The 23497-nt window shown below is 41.1% G+C and overlaps 1 protein-coding gene across 3 annotated transcripts in view; it reads right to left on the bottom strand.

Annotated features, from left to right (window-relative positions):
* LOC137373908 (cysteine-rich motor neuron 1 protein-like) overlaps positions 1-23497 on the bottom strand; it is a 359636-nt gene that overhangs the window by 295262 nt on the left and 40877 nt on the right. For all 3 annotated transcript variants that reach the window (XM_068039487.1, XM_068039489.1, XM_068039490.1), the window contains exon 2: positions 2898-3065. In XM_068039487.1, the coding sequence (XP_067895588.1) occupies positions 2898-3065 (168 nt within the window). The remainder of the gene's footprint in view (positions 1-2897; positions 3066-23497) is intronic.

Here is a 23497-nt window from a genome sequence, read left to right as displayed (position 1 = left end):
TGATGGGCACATGAGCATTTTGCCTCATGTTTTACCAGAGGCTCTCTTGTGCCCATCCATGCTGTCACTCACTTTCTCGTGTCTCCACTTCCTGTCTCACCATCAGTGACGGAGCAGCCCCCATGCTGTCCTCCAAGTTCTAGTGCCTCCTCCTCCACGGGGGCCAGGATTGTGAGGAATGGGATGCTACTGCTGTTCATCACCCTTTACTTCACATTGTGGGCTGTCCTCTCCTGAAATCACATAGATGAGCGTTGTTAATCGCCTGACAAAGCCATGCACTGCGCCTATGCTGGTGGCAGCCTTACTGTACATGATGGTGCCATTGGAAAGCTTCCTGCATGTGGCTACACAGAAATGGCAGTGCAGGAGTCAACTCTGACAGTCCGGGGGTCATTCACCGAGAAGCTGCCATGCATGTGACAGGCAATGCTGCTGCCTGGCTCCATTGCCAGTGACAGGGTTGGCATTCCTTTACCAGCAAGTTCACCCTCACGCATAGCCACATATCAACCCTTAAGGAAAGCAATGTGTGGTACACTCACCTTAGCTGATCACATGAAGTCATTCACCCGCTTGCGAGCCTGCAGCCATGTTCTAGGGTTGCCCCCATAGCTACTGACCTCCTCTGCAATCTCCATCCAGGCTTGTTTGGTCTCCCTGCCTTGCCCAAGAAGCCTGGAAGTGAACTTGCAGGGGGAGATGGCTAAACCGTGGGGCCACCTGGGATCTTGCCTCTACCATTCACTGACATATCTTCTTTCACAGGTCTTCCACTCAGGCTTCTTTTTATGCCTGGTCGATTTTTTTTTTTAAAAAAGTGTGCTGGCAGCCCCTTAAATATGGTGCCAGCACTTCCAGTGGTGTGACCTCACACCACTACCAATGCCTTACAGGACAAGGACCCCTCCTCCACCTGCTGGCAATTAATTGGCCGACCACCGCAGAATACCATCCCAGCCTGCAGCCTCGCCTGCCCCCGCCCAAGTGGCAGCGGCTCCCACTTCCTGTCCCAACGGCGGGACCTCGGTCATCACCAAAAAATTCAGCAGTGTAAAATTCTCCCGTCTATAATAATTTCAAACCAGTGATAAAGCATTTGATTTTGAATCCCTTTCTCATTCATATCATCACTGCAACTAAATTTTATGATGTCAGAGCAGGAGTGCTACATAAGTCTTTTCTCAGATTGCCTCTCAGCAGTGGTTCTAGCACACAAAGCACAATGTATTACTGAGACATGCTCTTGCATGTTAAGATATCTTCCTGCAGAACAGCTCAAAGTATGGAGAAATTCAACATACTACAATTCCTTTAACCTCTGCAAAATTATGACAGAAAAAGAGGAAGCTACATATTCAAGAAACTTTAAAGATCAATGGATTGTATATTTTAAGAGGCACCATTTTGGATATATGAGAAATAGTCGGATACTGATACAAGTCGGATCACAACAGCAATAACCTAGTTATATACAAACAATGCTGCAAATAAGTTATGAAGAGGTGAATGGGTAGGTATTGATCGTGTTTCATTTGTTTACAAAATACATTCAGTAAATAATAAAAAATTTTAAACAGGTACATGTAAATTTTAACCAAGTTGCAAAACAATTATAAGAATTTCTGTAGAATGGTTTGAATGACATTGCTACAAAAAGGTGTTTTTTTAACACTGTTCTCAATTGTTGTTACATCTGATACAAATGTAGACAGGAATTAAAAGCAGAGAAACTGGTGTGGAGAAAGGTTACTCTGCATGCATTAATCAAGGATTTCTGTTGCAACATCTGTCTACAGGAATCTCACAGTAGGTGTTCCATGGATAACTACACTCAATTTGTGGATGAAAATGCCTCTCCTGAACTAATGCCTGTTGCAGACCACAATTAGTCTTATACTTAAAGATGGTTCATTAGGTGCATCAAGTTGAAGCAGGCTCAATGGAACAACAGAAACTGTAATAAGACATTATTTTCATTATTCTTTGCAGGATGAAACTAAGCCGTTCATGGGAATGCAACATGTAATGTCATAATTAACAAACCAGTATTCAGAAGCTTAAGATCCAGACATGGATACTTTAAGTGAAGGCTACTTTGCTAGCTTTTCATGCTTCCCGCTTGACAAGTCTATCCTGTGCACGAGGGTCTATGTGCATGCATATCTGCATATGTATCTTACACACCTTCTTCCACTTATTCAGTTCCTTTTTAAATGTTTTCATCAATAGTGTCTTCTACTTCTGACCTTAATGCCTCAACCATAATTAGCAAGCAAATAAAGTGACAAAGTTGAATAGTTATAGTCTTATGGTTGTCTAAATGGTTAACGATCTCAACAATCTACTGAGAGAAACAAAAACAAAAAGTTTTTTTTCCCAGAACTAGACAAAATCCATCAGATTACTAATATTTTCAAATTTTTCTTAACATTGGAGCAAGAAAACTAAATAACATTTTTCACTATTCATTCCATAAAGTTATCACAACAAAAGGAGACTAAAACAAACAGCTTAATGGCAACTAAAGCTTTCTTGGCACTACTTCTGTCTATTTACCACAAGCTCCTTCAAAGGCAAATATGCACAGGAAAGAGAAAAATAAAACTGCAGTCCCAGTGCCAATTTTTTCGACAGCATATTTATTTTCTTGTGCAGATACTGGATATCCAGAAGGGACTGATTGCAAGGCAAAATATTCACAGGACCATTTTCAATATATAGTGTTTATTTCATGTACTCATTGTTCCATATTGCTAACATTATCTATCCATTTATCTTGTGCACAATTGATTTCAAATATATCCATATGCAAAATAAATTCATCAGCGTACACCACATGCAGTTGTCCTTATTTACCTTCAAAATGTTCATCCACAATTACCAAGTTACTGTACCTGGGACATGTCCTGAGGAAGCAGTACAGGCATCCAGATCAGGGTACGTGAACAGGCTGACACAGGAGTGAACGATTTCACAGACGCACTGCTTATTTAGAAGATTACAGCCAGAGATCTCAGGGCACAGGTCATGCTGTGGCACAACGTCCTCAATGAATTCTATCTCTGCAGGAGGAAGGAATAATTATAATTACAAATACACAGTACTACATAGATGTGAAGCAATGGTCAATCATTACAAGGCTGATATTTTAGGGCAGAAATTATAAGAATCTAACACTGCTCAAAATTTTCAACTAGCAACTAAAGCACTAAAAATGTTAGGAAATGTAAATCAGGTAAATATGTCCTGTTTCATTTTGTTAAGTCATTTCAGTTTGCACACCTTTAAATTTTGTTGTACAGCAATACTGTGCAAGTTTCCCTAAATATTATATCACCAGCCAAATTATACATTATTTTCTGAGAAACTATCTCTCAGATAAGTGTTAAGTTGAATTCAAGTCTAAAAGTAGAGTGTTCAAATCGTAAACCTCGAAATGCATTAACTGTACTGTGTACAGTTCTGGGCACCACACTATAGGAAGGATGTGATTGCACTGCAGAGGGTACAAAGGAGATTCACCAGGATGTTGCCTGGGCTGGAGCTATGAAGAGAGACTGAAAAGGCTAGGGTTGTTTTTCTTAGAACAGAGAAGGCTGAGGGACATGATTGAGGTATACAAAATTATGAGGGGCATTGATAGGTTCGATAGGAAGAAACTCTTTCCCTTAGCGGAGGGGTCAATAACCAGGGGGCATAGATTTAATGTAAGGAGCAGGAGGTTTAGAGGGGATTGAGGAAAAATTTTTTCACCCAGAGAGTGGTTAAAATCTGGAACGCACTGCCTGAAGAGGTGGTAGAGGCAGGAACCCTCACAACATTTAAGAAGTATTTAGGTGAGCACTTGAAACGCCATAGCATACAAGGCTACCAACCAAGTACTGGAAAATGGGATTAGAATAGTTAGGTGTTTGATGGCCGAAGGGCCTGTTTCTGTGCTGTCTAACTCAATGACTCTATGTAGTTTCCAACAGTGCAAGACTTCAGTCAAGAAATCTGTATGATCAATACTGTAATTAGATGACAAGACGATCAGTCCTAAGAAAACATTAAAACAATTCTAAAAACTTAAGTACTAACCAATAATAGTTGTATTTTATTGCAACTGCAATATGCAAGCATGTTTCAGAAAAACAAATAACAAAATTTCCGAAGAAGGGTCACTGACCCGAAACGTTAACTCTGCTTCTCTTTCCACAGATGCTGCCAGACCTGCTGAGTGATTCCAGCATTTCTTGTTTTTGTTTCAGATTTCCAGCATCCGCAGTATTTTGCTTTTATTATAATAAAATTTCATTGGTCACTTTAATCTCCAGTAGATTAAAATGACCCATGAACTTTCGGAATCTCTGATGGATTTGCCCAGCACAACGGTGCATACGTAGGAACCAACTATGAAGCCAAAATAAACACTAATCGTGCTTTCATGAGACAAGTAACAAATGTATTATTTATCAACTTTATCAACCTTCCCAACCCTTTCCTCAAACCTCCTATCGCTTTCGCAGTTTGAATGGGCTGCTTTTATAGGGAATCTAACCATTATCCCTCAACATAGCAAGTACTACTTTCAGCAAATTCACATTACAACTGGACCATGAATTCTGAAAACAGTCCACTACAAAGCAGCCTTCATTAGAACAAGGTCTAACCCTTCCAACTACCAACAGTGTATATTAGAACAACCAAGATATAAAAGGTACAGCAAGAAATCATTAGATAGAAATTAGGTGAAGAAATAGTGCAAAAGCATACGAACACAATAAAACAATGTTTAAAGTAAGAAATTTAGTCTGAACATACAAACATAACAGACATGAAAAGACCAGCTAGTCCACTTAGACTATCCCTGAGCGCGAGTGTCATGAAACCCCCCACCCCTGCAAATCAGGCCCACATCAGCTGCAGCCATGCAATCATGTGTGCAATAGGCTTGAAGAGGTTTTATTTTCCAAAAAAAAGCAAAATCAAGGGGTAAAAAAGCTTGGAAACATTTCCAACTGCCAAAGGTCATCAAAACGAGTTCCAGGAGATTATAACGACCATGAGAAATACCCAACCACTTATTCTATGCTGTGTTAATCAGCCACAGCAAAGGACTCCTCCAGTTCCCTTTTGAATGCTTGCAATAGCTTTGCAGCATTGGTCCTGAACCTTGAGTTCATGCACTGCAACAGCTAGGTCTCTTTCCTGTTCGAAAGTCTTTACTTTGGAACCCTGCTTGGCATAAATGTGCTTAGCAATAGCCTTACGGATTACATTTATCTACATTAAATAACAGGATGGTTTGCATCTGGACCTGACTAGTCTTTTTTTCTAATCTAAAATTCCTAAAACAAACACAATTTTTTTTTGTCATTGTGTCATGCAAACCCGTTTCACCAACCCTTCATCCGGACCACAGGAATAGAACTATATTAGGCATCAGGAGGTTTCTCTTTTCAAAGGTTCACTGGCCTTTGGTAGACCAAGTTGGCAGAAGAGCAATAGCCGTAACGCCAATTCCTGTGGGATTCGACCCCAGTCGAGCCAATCTTCCCTCAGCTAATATTTTGCTGCCCTGAAATACCCTCATAAATCTCCTCTGCACCCTCTCCAGTTCAATCTTTCCTGTAATGTGCTGACCAGAACTGTACACAGTACTTAAACTGTGGTCTAACTAGCATAATACACGGTTCTAGTATGACCTCCCTGATCTTATAGTCAATGCATCGGCTAATAAAGGAAAGCATGCCATATGCCTTCTTAATCACTTTTTAACCATGGATGGGGTGCCGATCAATCAGGCTGCTTTGTCCTGGATGGTGTCAAGCTTCTTGACTGTTGTCTCATCCAGGCATAGGAGCGCACCCATTACACTCCTGACTTGTGCCTTGTAGGTGGTAGAAAGGCTTGAGAGACAGGAAGAGAGTCACTTGCTGCAGAATATCCAATCTCTGACCTACCCTTGTGGCTACAGAATTTATGTGGCTGATTCAGTTAAGTTTCTGGTCAATGGTGACACCCCGCAGGATGTTGTGGGGTGGGGGGAGGGGGGGGAGGTAATGCTATTGAATGCCGTCTTGCTGGAAATGGTCATTGCCTGGCACTTAAGTGGCAAATAACATTCACGTTACACAACAGCCCCAGCCTGGATGTTTTCTAGGTCTTGCTGCATGCAGGCAGGGACTGCTTCATTAGCTGAGAAGTCAAGAATGATATTGAACACTGTGCAATCAGTGAACATTTCCACTTTTGACCATATGATGGAGTGAAGGTCATTGATGAAGCAGTTGAAGATGGTTGAGCCTAGGATACTGTCCTGAGGAACTGCTACAACGATGTCCTGGGGATATCATCTTCCTTTGTGCTGATTCCAGTGGAGAGTTTTCCCGATTCCAACCGGGATCTTTTTGGAGCAGTTCTCTTCAGGCGACATCGATGATTAGCCTGGCAGGCTTTCCAGGAGAAATGCGGCATCAGGGGTTTCAAAGAGGTGGAAAAAGGATGAGCTGGTGGCTTATCTCTTTGCAGGCTCACACCCATCTGACTCAAAACAATATCTAAAATGAAAACAACTCTTGACCACCATAAATTTTGACATGCCACTTCTCGGTAAACAACTTCCCCTAGTCAGCAAGGCTCCTGCTATATATTTAGCTTAAGACAGTGGTATCCAGTAAAGTTGTTTTAAAACAAACTCTCAAGTCCTTCCAGTGACCTTTTTTTCAAAAAAAAAGGAAGTCCAGCACTATGGAATCTCTTCAGTCTTTCAAATGAATCCATTTCCACAATTTTAAACACGAGTCCTCACTTTCATAACAACCTGTCAATAATCTCTATCAATCAACCCTGGTATGCTTCACCTCACCCTCACACACTTAGCACTGTTTCAAGCCTCACACTCACATCTCAGCTTCCACACACTGGCAGCTATTCAGCCATGTCAGCTATATCTCTAGAACAGACTGCATGACATTCACTTACACACTTCGCTCTCTCTTGCAGGAGAAGGGGCATGCAACTGGAGGCGGAAGGAGCTAACCAATGGGGGAAAGGTGTGCCTGCATGTTCTGACCGCCATGGAGGAGATGGCTCTGGACATTTTGGGTAGAACAACTGCTGAAGCAGTGGCCAGCATAGGACTGAAAAGCAGCCAAAGAACTTTTCATTTAAAATCCTGGTCTCTCAAAAATTGTTAATTCAGTTTATGCCAAGAGCTTCCAGAAAGGCCTGTGTGAAGACTCTGTCTTTCTCTGTCGAACCACCTTGCGCCAGGAGGCCAAGTGTTTGGAAATTAAGAACTCTGCTATAGGCATATGACTGGGAGGCAGTCTGGAGAAGGTATATGATACAGCTAAAGAAATTCAAATTAAAATGTTATATATGGTAGGAAAGACTCGAACTGCTGCATCAGCATCCAGGTACATCAACATATTGCAATCATGTCTAATTATTGAAAAACTTAGGAAAGCAGCAATAGAATTTTTTTAAAAGTTAATCTTGTGCTCACTAACTTCGAGGGTCACCAACTAATGCCATGTTGTTGACTGGGCCAAACTGTTCACACCAGAATTTTCTTTTAACCTCAAACAGAATACCAAAATACAACAAATGAGTAGCTGAATTCAACCTGGGCAATGACCGTGGAAAAAAAAACTGCAAACTATTGCATTCTTCTATTCGAAGATTACGGTTTATCATTCCGTCCTTTGTCTTCTGTGCAACATGTTCCCTAGATTGAAAAAAAAACTGGGTGGGAGGGTGAGTTGTGAGGAGGATGCAGAGGTGCTTCAGGGTGATTTTGACAAGTTAAGCGAGTGGGCTAATGCATGGCAGATGCAGTATAATGTGGATAAATGTGAGGTTATCCACTTTAGTAGCAAAAACAGGAAGGCAGATTATCTGAACAGCTATAAACTGAGAGAGGGGAATATGCAACGAGACCTGGGTGTTCTCGGACACCAGTCGCTGAAGGTAAGCATGCAGGTCCAACAGGCCTTCATAGCGACAGGATTCGAGTACAGGAGCAGGAATGGCTTGCTGCAATTATACAGGGCCTTGGTGAAGACACACCTGAAATATTGTGTGCAGTTTTGGTCTCCTTATCTGAGGAAGGATGTTCTTGCTATAGAGGGAGTACAGCGAAGGTTTACCAGCCCGATTCCTTTAATGGCGGGACTGACATATGAGGAGAGACTGAGTTGGTTAGGATTATATTCTCTGGAGTTCAGAAGAGTGAGGGGGGATCTCATAGAAACCTATAAAATTCTAACAGGACTTGACAGGGTAGATGCAGGAAGGATGTTCCCGATGGTGGGGGAGTCCAGAACCAGGGGTCATAGTCTAAGGACACAGGGTAAACCTTTCAGGACTGAGATGAGGAGAAATTTCTTCACCCAGAGAGTGGTGAGCCTGTGGAATTCGCTACCACAGAAAGCAGTTGAGGCCAAAACATTGTACGTTTTCAAGACGGAGTTAGATATAGCTCTTGGATCTAAAGGGATCAAAGGATATGGGGAGAAAGCAGGAACAGGTTATTGAGTTGGATGATCAGCCATGATCATAATGAATGGCGGAGCAGGCTCGAAGGGCAGAATGGCCTACTCCTGCTCCTATTTTCTATGTTTCTATGAGCTCTTTCGAACAAATGGATTCCTTCTTAGAGGTCTTTCTTGCACTGTAAACCAGTGGGGTTTTATTTTACATTTAAAGTGCTGTAACTTAGTTTCAAATAGAGAAAATGAGGGTACATTTTCCTCTATCCAATGGGCCCAACAAGTGCATTTGAGGAGGTTTTCCCGTTTTTCCTCCCCTTATCCATTTGGATGGCTCAAGTAGATTTTAGCCATCGACCCACCTTCTGGAAGAGTTGTGCAACTGTTAAGATGGGAGCAGCTGTAGGCCTGTAGTTATATTTCTGGCTGCTGACCTTCAGATTGTCAGGGGAATGGATTGGGGTTGGAGGGCGAGGAGTGAGCTGAAAGATTTTCTTGCCTGTCTGAAATCTTCAGGCTGTTGTTGGGTTCCCTGAAGTCAGCAGGGATATGGTGGGAGGCCCTTGTACCAGGTATCCAGTGAGGGTTGCCAGAGGAAATTGAGGTGCAAGTACACTTTCTCTGTGCCTACCAGCATACTTTGCTGAAACCTCAGGAAATTTTGGTGGAACACAATGGGGAGGCAACCTCCTGTAATAGGTGTGCTACTTTTTCCATTGCCCTACACCTAAGGAACTCAAGATTACGGAGTTACAAGGTGAAATTCTGGCGATGGCAGCAGCCAATTTTGTGGTGTTCTATGTGGTACTCAGTGGCCTCTACAGTTGCATCGGCACACACACCCATTGTTTTAAAGTCAAACCAGCTGCTACAGAAACAGCCCTGCAATATAAATGAGGCACTTTCTAAAGGAACAGGGCTGTAAGCCAATGCTGAAGAACTGTTTAAGGAAGGATACATTGCCTTTATTTGTTTTGTACTTATTCAGTCGTCGTAAGCAGTTTGAGAATAGACATTCTGCGCAGAAAACTGCTTCATGAAATTCTTTTCTTCTGACATTATAAATGGGGGCGGGGGAAGTGAAGTAAATAATTGTTAGCAACACTTTTACTTCAAAAATGTACCAAAAGCATTCTGTGCAAAATATCAGCAATTCATGGCACACAGACGATTATTTACCAGTTCAGATTAATAAGTTCCTACTTCTAAGTTTTCCAACTGAATGGAAAATATTATCATGTCCCAAGTCTGTGCATAAATGTTACGTGCTGGGAAACCATAACATATAATGTACCAAAACTGTTTGTTCAAAAAAAAAGTCTTTAAAAAACTACTTTCTCCTTTTTCAGCTGAGACACTGACAGTCAAGAGGCACCTTTCCCATGCTTAGAAAGTGGGCAACTCACTCCAAAGACTGTCCAGTTTGCTGCTCTGTAACTGGCTGCTGGGAGCTATGTGGTTCAAGGGTGCTTGTATTCTCCCACCTTATCTCTCTGTAGAGCAGTAACTAAACTAATCTCAACAGCTGAGCAGAGATCATGTGGGGGATGCAGGCACAAACTTGCATACTTGATCTTGGTAATGTGCCACCTATTATCAATCCCACATCCTGTCACACACCAGGCCACATAGCAGCTCTCAAAGTTTGAAAAAGGGAAGGTGGAAAGAAACCATAGTCGCTGGGTGAACATTTTTGCTCTGCTTTAAATGCAAGTTAATACAATCACCTTTTAATTACACACTATTTGGAAATGGCTTTGATTTAATTTCACCAGTAAAGGTTACAGCTTAGGTTGGGATCATTATAGAAAAACAATGAGATGGAAAGTAGCAGCATGAATTGGGTTATCAAGAACATAAACTTGCAAGCCAATGACAAAACAGATGTTTTGATTCAGGTTTTTTTTGATATGTAATAAATCTTCATTTGCAGTATGTCAGAAAGCATTAACGAATGCTTATCAAGCCTGTAAATGCTTTTGCAGTATTCACCTACAGGTAAGGTATTAATGAATAACATAAAAATTGCAATGTGCAAAATACAGAGAATTAATGATATACTTTATGAATTGTGTAACAGCTATTTTGTAACATCACAGAAAATTATTTTAATCCTCAGTTTCCATCATTTTGCATGGGTTTCAAATATCAGTAGAGAAATGTGCTATGGCAAATTCATTGTTTTGGGTTCCTTCCACTCTGTGAAAGCAGTTTTATGCTCAGGAACCGAAGAGTTCATTTTGTGTAAACCTTTTGTTTGTATTGCATTTGAGACAGATTCTCCTAAGTCATTTTAAGATGGGGGTGGGGGGAATGGCAGTAATGAGTGGGAGAAGCAGATTGTGACAGAAACCACACCTGCCAAATGGAAACATATTAATTTCGTCAGATGAAACACGACTTGAACCCTTTTGCTGGACATTGCACAGTACTTGTTTAAAAAAAGAGTTGGACAGCTGAAACATGGTTGCATTCTGAGAGACAGTTACATAGAGAGACAATGGGAGTGCTCACTGATTCAATTAACAGGATTGGTCTGGGCAATCATAATAATCAACCTTCTTTGTTTGTGTTACAGCCAGAGCTCCACACCCCACCGAGTGTGACTGGAGAACTTTGAGAATCAACAACCTTCGCAGAAGATGCTGTTTCAAACAAAAAGCTGGTGACAGGACTTACCTGCTGGCCAGACTGGGAACTGTTTGAATTGAGCCTCACAGAAAAGGTTTGAACAGACTGCAATTTGAAGACCAAAGAGAAGGGAGCTCTCTCTCCTTGCCTCTCTATCAAAGTCCCAGGGACCCACGGAAGCAGCTTAAGCCTCAAGACAGAGGACCACTTCAGCCTTCTGGTAGCAGAGAAGCAAATTTGAAAGTGTGCATTGGGACCCAACGAGAACTACAAGACCACAATTCCAACCAAGGACTTTACAGCAAAACTAAAGACAGTAACTGAATTCCATTTACTACTTCAACCACCACCCGCCCCCCCACCAATTCTTTCTTCCTCTCTGTATCTATTTGTGTATATCTCGTATGCATGCTAGTGTGGTTGCATCACATATTTTAGTAATTTCAACTGAGTTGAGTGGTAAGGCTAATAAACTTACATCTTGTTTAAACCTAAGAAAACCTGTCTGAGTGGTTCCTTTGAAATTACAATTAGAGAGCAGTGAGCAAGGACTTACTGAAGTGTTAAGCTAAAAACTGCGTTTTAAAAGATAAACCCTGTTATGGCCAAACCAGGAAAGGGTCAAGAGGGGAGTCTGAGACCCTTTCCTCACCCAGTCGTAACAGAAATTATTACCATTAAAAAGATGCCCATGCTACCAAAATCTGCTTTAAACAGCAAAAGGTACGGGAACATCCCCAACAATTTTTTTTTGCTGCAAATAATGGCCCATTTACACTGATAACATGATTTGCACTGTGATTGAGCTCCTGCTGCTGTTGATCTAGCTTCACTTACAAGGCCACTTGCACAGTACCAGTGGAGAAAGCACATGCAGGTATTGAAAAGTAAGAATCCCCAATGGTTGGGAGAGTCTTCCGAAGTTTGCATGAATGTGAAAACTGCACAGCGTTCCTGATTGGGCAGGTTTAAGTTCTCGGGCCATCAACGGTCAGAGAACAAATGGATGCCAGGTTGCTACAGACAATGGCGATTTACACTCCTGCCAGCAGAAGTGCAAGTAAACACTGCCTCTTGAGGAGAGTCTCTCCTCAACCAGTCACCCCTTTATATTGCTGCAGTAATTGTGGCTGTCATTCATGGAAGGGCTATGATGTAAAGGTGGCTTAAATTGGCCACTAACCCCAGATACATGATAGAAGAATACTTTGTGTCTAGAAAATGTGCTGCAAATAGCAACAAGAATCAAACAGGATGGGGTCCAGAATACATAAAATAACTGTCCCACCATTGCTTTGGGAAGAGTGTTCAGTTTGGCTCAAAGGAGCTGAACTTTTGTAAACTTCTGGCTACAGCTCAGTGTCTGCACAGTACTCTATTCAAAATTACTCACACAAATATACAAATGGCCTTTTTAGACTAGGCTGAAGATAAAATGGCTCAACAGCTGCCAATGTGTGGGTGGAGTGTTGGGAAAGTAAACAGAAGAGAATCACTTGTGGCACTTTGTACATTGAAAGACACAAATATTTTCATTGGCATAATACTGACAAATTTACTTCAGAATTCAGCACTGTTTTTGTAAAATTGCAGCATTAAGTATTAAAGCAACTTTAAGAATTAGCCTGTTTCCACTAATCAACCATTGTAGGTGGCTTTCTAGTTTCTAAAATAGATGCTCTATGCTTCCGAAAAGGTCTTTCTTAATACAAAGCCTCTTTATATTTTGTCAGCATAAGTGAAACAAATTCTATAGCTTTAAAGATGGTTAGACCAAGAATAATTTTAACTGTGAGAGATAACAGTTTCAACCAGTTGAGAGTTGCACCCCAAATGAAAACCTGAAAGTAGTAACAAACTTCAACGTCACTAGTTAAACAGTCTATTGCTTAGCAACCCCTGCACATCTCAGTGACTGCAGGCTCAAAAGAGTTCATCTTTTGAAAAAAAAAAGTGGTTTCAGGAATTGTATTTTGGAAAAGTAATTGTTGAGTTGGACAGGTAGGAAATGCGCAAGACATTTTTTGGCAAAGAGAACTTTTGATGTAGAGTCCTTCAATTCAAAAGCGACTCAACTTTCTTTGATACTAGGAACTGCTCTGCTGCAGCCCTAAAGCCCATAATTCACAAAACAGTCTAGAAGCTGTAGTCTCAGAACAACAGTAAACCCCCTATAAACACAGTCCTGACAATTGGAGTGGAAATTTACATTAACATTCATAATAGAAAATGGAAAAATTAACCAATTCAATAAGGGTAACAGTATAAATGAGTAGCCTGAACAAAGGGGATCAATGGAAACTATGATGCAAGAAGTTGGGGGAGAAAACTTGGCAAACAACTTGACGCCCAGTACAAACTTATCTCAAAGTGTGATATCTGGAATGTGTACCTACCAAGTGGTTAACACGGGCAATGAACTGTTCCTGTAGAAAATGACTCCAGAAAGATTGATGGTTGAAAATATAGCTCCACAATACTCAACACTTTTCCAGCAAGGAACTTTCCTCTTCCTCAGCTGTTAATTATTTTGAAACTAACTTGATTCCAGCTGCTACAATGTATGTTATTTTTCATATGTACACTGATGATACCCAGCTCTACCTTACCACCACGTCTCTCGACTCCTCCTCTATTTTTAAATTGTCCAACATCCAATAACAGATGAGCAGAAATTTCCTCCAACTAAGCATTGGGAAGACCGAAGCCATTGTCTTCAGTCTCCACTACAAAACTCTGTCCCCTAGCTATAGAGTTTATCCCTCTCTCTAGCAACTGTCTGAAGCTGAACCAGACTGGTTGCAACCTTGGTATCATATTTGACTCCCAAGCTTACAACCATATATCCACGCCATCACTAAGACCACCTATTTCCACCTCCCTAAAATTGCACAACTCTGCTCCTGCCTCAGCTCATTTGTTGCTGAAACCCTCATCCATATCTTTGTTACTTCCAGACCTGACTATTCCAAAGCACTCCTGGCTGATCTCCAACATTCTACCCTCTGCAAATCTGACATCATCCAAAACTCTGCTGCCCATGTCCTTAGTCGCACGAAGTCCAGTTCACCAATTATCCGTGTTCACTGACCTACATTGGCCCTCGGTTAAGCAACACATCAATTTTAAAATTCTCATCCTTGCTTTCAAGTTCTTCCAAGGCCTCGTCCCTCCCTATGTGGAAGCTCAGTCATTGAGTATGTTTAAAGCAGAGATTGACAGATTTCTAAATACCAATGATATAAAGGGATATGGGGATAGTGTGGGAAAAAGTGAATGATCAGCCATGATCGTATTGAATGGCAGGTCAGGCTCGATGGGCTGAATGGTCTACTCCTGCTCCTATGTTCCTATCTTTGTAATCTCGTCCAGCTCCACAACCCTCCAAGATATCTGCATTCATCTAATTCTGGCCTCTCGGGTATCCCCCAATTTTAATTGCTCCACCATTGGTGGCCATGCCTTAGCCCTAAGTTCCAGATTCCATCTTTAAATCTTTCCACCTCTCTATCTATCTTTCCACCTTTAAGAAGTTCCTCAAAACCAAACTCTTTGAGCAAGCTTTTGGCCATCTGCCCTAATATCGCCTTATGTGGCTCTTTGACCAATTTTGCTTCATAGCGCTCCTGTGAAATGTCTTGGGATGTTTGATTATGTTGTTAAAGTTACAATATAAATACAAGATTTTTGTTGTTATGCAGTCAGATAAAATCTCTGATACAAAATTCAATAAAGTGAAATGAGGAGAGCTTCATTTTTGCAGAAATCTGCCTCATTCGAAAAATGGGAAAATCTAATCATATTGTGCAATGTCTTACTAGGCTATGAAGTTGGATTCTCCTTTGCCCATCTTGAAATAGTCTGATTTGGTAAGGGACATACTGTGACTAGGCTTGCCTTGGCAGAGCTCTAATTGAAACTCTTATTCAAAAATGTAAATGTTTTGAAAAAAAGTTTAATACAGCTCCTCAAATTCAATAGTTGGGATCAGGGATCAAGTTGGCTGACAAGCAAGGGTCACAGAAGGTCAAACTTTCCAAAATCTGGGCGAAAGCCAATTCATTGAACCCTATCATAATTAAGGCAAACCATGAATCAAATTATTGTTAGATATGAGAAAACAAGCACAAAAAGAATGATTCAGTGTAACAGGTGTCTGGATATTCCTCCAAGTGTCACCAAGGATGTATTTGTAAATCTTCACGCATCATTACAACCTACAGTACAAGATAACAAGACGACAGAGACATGCACTTATATAGCATCTTTCACAACCTCAGATGTCCCAAAGTGTTTTACAGCCAAATAAATAAAGTCACTTTTGTAACATAGAAAATGCAGCAGGCAATTTGCACACAGCAAGCTCCCACAAACAGCAATGTGATCATGACCAGATAAATCTGTCTTTGCAATGCTGATTGAGGGATAAATATTGGCCAGGACACTGGGGATAACTCCCTTGCTCTTCCAAATCGTGCCATGGGATCTTTTACGTCCACCTGAGAGGACAGATGGAGCCTCAGTTTAATGTCTCAATCAAAAGATGATACCGCCAACAGTGCAGCACTCCCTCAGTACTGCACTGGAGTGTCAGCCTTGATTTACATGCTCAAGTCCTGGTTTTACTGCCTTCCATTTTTTGCCTTAGTGATTTCAACACAGCACATGGAAGTTGCACTTAGATCATTTTTCTTCCCATAAGTTTGTATCCTTCAACATCCCACTGCATCACAACTCTCTACCTTTATACTCAAAAATGGTCATTTAAGATTAGTTAGCTTTTTTCTTTACTCATGATCTGTAGCTTTCTGCAGAAAAGAACATGATGGATCAGCAGCCTTCTTAACAAAGGCTCCACGGGAGTAGTCTTGTGTAATCTAGGTCTCTTCTTGAATAATCAAGAGCCAGTCTTCTCCACAAAAACTAATTTTACTACTTTTTTTAACACATGGCCATTTCTTCAAATTCTGGGGAGACTGTCAACATTTAACATTTTTCGATGTTACTTGACACTTGATTCGCAACAGAAGGAAGAATTTCATTCATATAATGGATCAAGACATTACAGTTAGCCCAATAAATGCAACAAGTCATGGGTTAAAAGGGTTCATGTGCAAATCAACATTCCCAATATCATTTACAAATTCCGTTTCATCAGTTGGCAATTTTATTTTGATACTTTAATAAAAGTACACTCAGGATTACTCAATTTATAAGAACATATAATGCCTCAAGTTAAATTCCTATAATTTCCAAATTGCTCAAAGCATTATTAATGTGCTGTTGGCTTTTTTCTTGAATGTTAAGTGGGAGTAGGGGCTAAAGTCAGTAGAGTAATGGAAAGTTTCTTCGGTTACAATGTATATTCAAATTTAATCTCGACAGGCTGGGGATGTACCACGGAATGAGTTGTATGGTCAATGAGCCATTCTGATATTTTTAACCATGTTACAATATCAATAAGGGGCAAAGTTTGTCAGATTTGCTAGCCTTAGTCATAGGGCCATAAGAAAAATGCAGTATTTTACTCGGGCAGGAGAAGTCGATCATATGGAGTTAATGCATATTGCTTGGACACAGCAGAAGGAGCTTTCCCCTCTGTCTAATGTTTGCTATACTAGGCTGGCATAACTTAAAAATCAAATCATTAGCAACAGTGGCACTGCAAAACACACCAAAATCCTGAGGCTTTAGAGATTTTCTTAACAAATAATCATAAAAGTTATAGAATCTTACAAAGGAGTCGTTCAGCCATCGTGCCTGCTCTTTCGAAGAGCTGTCAATTTAGCCACACACCCCGAATTTTCCTCATAATGCTGCAAATTATTATCTTCAAGCTGTTACAGCCACGTGATGAGGGGTTTGGGTGGTACCCACTGTTCAACTCCCACCTGACCGCAGCAAGTGTTGTTTTGTTATCAGGGTTTAACCCTTGTTTTATTTGTCAAATAAACAGACATGGCAGGTCTACTTGTAGGTTTAAAAACAGAAAATCAATTAGTTAGTTATTGAGCAATACACCTTATCCCAAAATTGTCGCAAATGCATCCACTCACACATTCATTGTGCACACACACACACACACACACACACAAAAGAAACAGATAGAGAGAAAAAGAGGTAAGCGGTTTTCAAGTGAAATAGATTTCAGGGTTCATGGTAAACCTGTTGACTTTTCTCGTAAGTCAAGTTCACGTTGGTTGCAGGCCTAAGGTGTTTGTAGATTTCTCTCTTGGTTGAAAGTTCAGTTTGAAGACAGAGGGGCACTTCCAATTTCACTGCTGCATAAGTTAAAAATGGAGACTTTTATAGCACGGCGCCTCTTATGCTGAATTTTTCCCAGCCCTTAGCTGGGTAAGTTATTTGGTGATGCTTCTTTCTGGGTGTCTCTCTCCAGAGAGCTACTTTTAAGGTCAAAATAATCTTGCATCTTGCTTCTGTTGATAGACCTATAACAACTGCAATTCTATAATTGTGCCCCCTCTGCATCCACGTCTGGCATGGATTTGCTTCTGACAACACTCCCCAGGTGTCATTGCCCTCACTGCTGTTCAACACTGAATACTGTTTTGAGAGTGCCACATTCTCAGGAGATTCTGCAGTGCTCACCTGTTCCTTCCAATCAGCAAGGGAGTCTCACTTTCCCGCTTCTTCTCAGCACTGGGAGGGTGATAACATCCCAAAACGTGCGAAATACAAAACTTTCAGCTTCCCATGTGCAGTATCGTGACGCCATACGCCTCTCAAAATTAGAAACTCAAAGTTCAAGTACTTGGTGGTATTGCCCACATATATGGTTTTTCCAGTTCGCGCAAAGTGATGTGCATACACAGAGTATCAGTTGCCCTGTTATGTCAACTAACAGTTATTTCAAACTGTTTGTTCGGCTGTAAGGCAACTATAGCTTACCCCTATCATTCCTCCTTACGTTGTGATGCCACTTTTTAATTTTTTTGTCTGTTTCAAACTCACTGCTTTCCTGTCAGTGCCGCTTTGCAGCGGGCCGGGTCCCTCACCCCGCCGCTTTATACCGGGCCGGGTCTGTCACCACGCTGCTTTAAACTTTGCTGGGCATCTCACCGCGCTGCTTTACATCGGGCCGCTTATCTACTCTTGCTCCACTTTATACTAGTTATCAATATTAGTCAGTATTTATTAAAAATCACAGTGAGGGCAACAGAAATACAACAATTATTTCTACAAAAATGAAACGTCCTTTAACTCCATTCACTAACTCCAAGTAAAAGGTGTCACTATGAAAAAAACACATAGGTCCCATGTCTCCTTTTTCGTAGAGTATGTTGAGCATTCTTCATTCCACTCCTACTCATTCCCCCTTCCGGTTCTCTTCTTCTAATGTACAGATGACTGCGTCTGTACTGCTCTGCACGGGAGAATTTTATTAATTTTTGCTTCTAATTCCCATCCTTCCTTTCCTGAACTTCTATATCGCCATCTCTGTCTACTAATATCTATTACACAACGAGCTCAATTGTACTTCTTGCCACCCCACTACCTCAAAGGATTCCCAGTTCCTCAAAAGGATTTCATTTGCTTTCCAGAGTCTCCTTTGCATCTGCTTTGACGATGCCATTATCCACATCGGAGCTTTCAAAATGTTTTCTATTTCCCTCAGCTAAGGATTCTCCCCCACAGTGGTAAGAAAAGACCCTTGGCCAAGTTACAAATCTTTGATGGTGACAAGGCAAGATGATGGGATGGTTAAGAAAGTACATGGGATATTTGGCTTTGTAAATTGAGGCATTGAATTAAAAAAAAGGAAATCATGCTAAATCTTTACAAATCACAATAGTCCTCAGCTTAAGTATTGTGTAAAAGTCTGAGCACGACATTTGTGGAAGGATATCAAATGCTTGGGGAGGGGATTGAGGAGGTTTACCAAGGATTTTTTTCCTTAGAGCAGAAAAAGTTAAAAGACCTAGAAATATTCAAAATTCCGAGGCATTTTGACAGAACAAGTCGGGAGAAGCTGTTTCCTCTGCCAAGTGCATCAGTAACCAAAGGGCAAAGATTTAAAATAATTAGCAAAAGTAACAGAGGGGAAATGAGGAGAAATTTTGTCAGTAAGTTGTTAACATCCGGAACACTATACCTGAAAGGAAGCAGATTCCACAGAATCTTTCAAAAGGCAATTGAACGTGTACCGGAAGGGGACTAATTTGCAGGGTTATGAGAAAAAATAGGGGTGCGACGCTAAATTGGACAGCTTTTTCAAAGAGCTAGCACAGGCATATGGATTGAATGATCTCCTTCTGTGCTGTAAGATTCTATGCGAGTCGATTTTATTGCACTAAACCACAGCTACAATACAAACAGAAACATAAAAGATGCAATTTTTTTCATGTGGATTTTTTTTTAGTGAATTTTGAAATTAAATCGAGTTGATGTTGGTGGTTGGATGAAATTTAAACTTTTGGTCCCTGTGTTGATATCAAGCACTCCTCAGTCTGGTACCACACGAGTTAAGCAGACATTAAAGTTACTTTTTTGGGCACAGAAAAAGTATCCCCCAATTCCACATTTGCATTCCCTCTTTAACTGCTACCAAATGCATGTATAATTTTGTATTGTTACAGTCAAGTGAGGAGGGGTGGGAGGGCTTCCCGCTTTTCCCTCTCCTTGGTTGATCACAAGTTTAATTCTTTCTTAAAGCAGATGTACTGGCCAATTCAGTACGTTTGATTAATTACTTACTAGGATCATAACAAGAACCAGACAGGTTTGCTCGAGTTGAACAAAGAGAGAGGTTAACTTTATTGTACCTAAACCAAACTAATAAAAATAATAAACTATGCGCCAACATTCACTCACACACACAAATAGGTTAGAGTGTGGAAAGGTAGATTGGTTGAGTTAGAGTCCATAGGAAAAGGGGCATATAGTCTGTGAGGTTTGGTAATTCGGCTGGCTTCCAGCTGAATTCGGTGGTCCTGATGCTTTTAGTTTGAAGAGGTAGATGACTGGTTCAGTGAGTCCCATGGAGACAGCGATGTGGATGATTTCCTCCAAAGGGGTTTCTGATGGTAGCTGGAGTATGCAAAGGTGGTCAGTCAACAAGCAAGATTTGAAGCTTTCAAGCTGGAATGGAGAGAGAGGGAACACCACTTGGGTCTGCATGTGTCAAGAGCTTCTCCTTTCAGTTGTAGGGAAACAAGCTTAAAACCACAGATGGGGAGGGGCTTGTCACATAACAGTCCCCCAGTGATTCAAACATAGCAGTTAGCAGTATTTCTTCTGTCTAAAAGAAAAACAAGCAGTTCCCTTAAACTTCCTGGGTCTTGGTTCTTGCTGGAGAATGAGCAGACATTCCGTCTCGGTCGTCACAGGCCTTGCAATGTAGCATCCAGTATTGCAAATTAGATGACCATCTTAAGCTGCTAGCAAAGTCATCCTTCATCTGTTCTCAAATTTCTTCAAAAAATATAAATTCAGATCTCCAGTCAGTGAAGTAAAGTAAATTATCATTCAACAAAGCAAGTTGGCGTGACACTTCCCCACCATGCGAAATGAAATGTGACATCAGGAACATTTCACGATGAGGTCGTGAATTAAAAAGGAACTGTACACACACAGTCATCAGTCCGTCATGCTCATACTCTAGTTTTTTTTTTTCCATCCACGATTGGCACAAGCACAACTGAGGAACTCCAACTGCTCTGACTGGGCTCAATGAGTTTGTGCTCCAGCATATACTGAATTTCCTCCTGAACTTGGGTCAGTATCCTGGGACCTAGGCAATAGGGATTTTGTTTTATGGGAGGGGTCTCTCCCACATCCACATCGTGTCAGGTTAGGGTTGTGCACCCTGGTTTGTCCCTGCAGATCCCTTGAAAATCCGTGAGCTGCCTTGTTTTGCATTTAAATAGGAAAAGTAGACACCATACTCTTCTAACATTTCAGTGTTAGCTAATGGGACGGTAGGGGGTTCAATTTAGGAATCCTCCAGGCCTCCCTCTAACTTGTCCTCCCCCTTTCGCCCTCCTTTCTGACTGCCTGACAGACTTGGGCTTGTTTGTCCCCTTCTCAGCTGCGGTACTTATTTAACATACTGATGTGGCATAGCCTTTGCTTTTTCCTATGATCTGGGGTGTCAATTATATAATTCACCTGGCTAATTCTCTATTACTCTGTACGGGCCACTGAACAGAGCTTTCAATGGTTCTCCCTGTATTGGTAACAGCACTAACGCCTGGTCTCCGGGCTGAAATGTTCTGGCCTTGGCATGTTTATCCACCTACCTTTTCATAGCTGCCTGGGAGGTTTTTAGATGCTCCTGAGTCACTGCACAGGCTCTTTTGAGCTGTTCTTGGAACATGAAGATGTAATCGAACAGGAAAGATTGGTCCCTGTCCCAAAAGCCTCTCCTCGATTAGTTTTGTGGACCCGTGCCTACTAGAATCTGGGTCAAGACTGTCAAGACTAATTTTATTTAATTTGACCTCTCACCCAGGGATAGATTCAAACTCTGGTCCCAGAGATCATGGGGCGCATATTGTTATATTACATTACCGAGTCTCATTCCCATTTGCCAAACAACTATTTCCATATCATAAATTAAATAATTACTAATGAAATGAGAAAACCAAAACATTTTTTTAATTTTATACCAAACAACAAAATTATTCCAGTGAACTCTTTCAGAATTTGTGAACAAAAATAGTATGTAACAATGAATGCAAAACAGACTGCATCAAGCAAGGTTTTATTATAAAACAGCAGCTATTAATCATGTAATGAGGTAAAGTGGAGTGCAAAAAACAAAGCAAGCTGGCAATTCAGAATCCATGAACCTTGAAAACCTTCTTGGTTTATAACTGCTCTTCATGTAACTTTAAAAAATTGTACACATTTCCCCTGCTCATTTTAGTCTGTCCTGCCCAGTAGAATTCTTGGACAAGACAGAGCACAAAGACAAAACCTGCTTCTGAGCATTAGCTATTTGTGCTGTGTAAATGGCCACAAAATAATGCCCAAAATGCCTGCCAATTTTTATCTCCCTCTCTGTGGAGTTCACTTGGCCTCTGCATAGTGCCTCCTTCCACGTCAGCCTGAAATAGGGACTTGTTTACAAAATAGGTAAGTGACACTACTACTTGTACTTTATTTCAAGATTTAAATCGTAAAAAGTAAGTGAAGAGAAATTAAATTATGCAATACAGTTGTACTTATTCATGTGTTATCATGGAATGCCAGTTTCATACTTGGGAAGGGGAGATCACTTTCAGCTTACAGGTGACCCCTGTACTGTCAATAGGACCATATGGAATGCTATCTGTCAAAAAGAACAAAAATAAATGCATTAAAAGCATCTAGGTTTTTATCAAAATCCAACTTTGAAAAAAAAACAACAGCAACTAAACAAATTGTACACATTTTCAACTTATTAATGTCAGTGAAGATATTCTTTAACACCATTAAGGTCTTTGAGGATAACGCTGAAACTACCTTAGTAGGTTTCAAGCAAGCATATTGAACTCCTAATCCAGCATTGCACAGTGTATTCGCAGGCACTCAGCAGCTCCGATTTCCCTCACTGTTATCATAGTGTCATACTGTTATTTAGGGCACAGAAGGAATTCATTCGGCCAGATGAGTCCATGCCAGCTCGCCGTAGAGTAATCCAGTCAGTCCCATTCTCCCGCTCTATCCCCTACAAGTTTATTTCCTTCAAGTGCCCATCCAATTTCCTTTTAAAATCTTTAATTGTCACTACTGCCACTACCCTCGTAGGTAACAAGTTCCAGTTCATTACCACTCGCTGCTTTAAAAAGCGCTTCCCCACATCTGCTCTGCATCTCTTGCCCAAAACATTAAATCTGTGTCCCCCGGGCCTTGTGTCAGCAGCCAATGGGAATAGTTTCAGAATCACAGAATTGTTACAGTGCAGGAGGCCATTTGGCCCACCGGCTCTCTGAAAGAGCAATTCACTCAGTTCCATTCCCCCGCCTTCTCCCCGTAACCTGCACATTCTTCCTCATCATGTAACAGTGCAATTCTCTTTTGAATGCTTCAATTGAACCTGTCTCCACCACACTCTCAGGCAGTGCATTCCAGACCTTAACCACTCACTGCATGAAAAGGTTTTTGCTCAGGTCACTTTTGCTTCTCTTACCAAATACTTGAAATCTGTGCCCTCTTGTTCTCAATTCTTTCAGGAGTGGGAACAGTTTCTCTCTATCTACTCTGTCCAGACCCCTCATCATTTTGAATACCTCTATCAAATCACATCTCAGCCTCCTCTTCTCCAAGGAAAATAACCCTAACTTCTCCAATCTATCTTCATAACTGTAGTTCCTCATCCCCGGAACCATTCTCGTGAATCTTTTCTGCACTCTCTCCAATGCCTTCACATCTTTCCGAAAGTG

Source organism: Heterodontus francisci, chromosome 9 (assembly GCF_036365525.1).
Source record: "Heterodontus francisci isolate sHetFra1 chromosome 9, sHetFra1.hap1, whole genome shotgun sequence".
Lineage (NCBI taxonomy): Eukaryota > Metazoa > Chordata > Chondrichthyes > Heterodontiformes > Heterodontidae > Heterodontus > Heterodontus francisci.
Note: the sequence above shows the minus strand (reverse complement) of the source record. Positions and strands in the feature narration are given on the sequence as shown.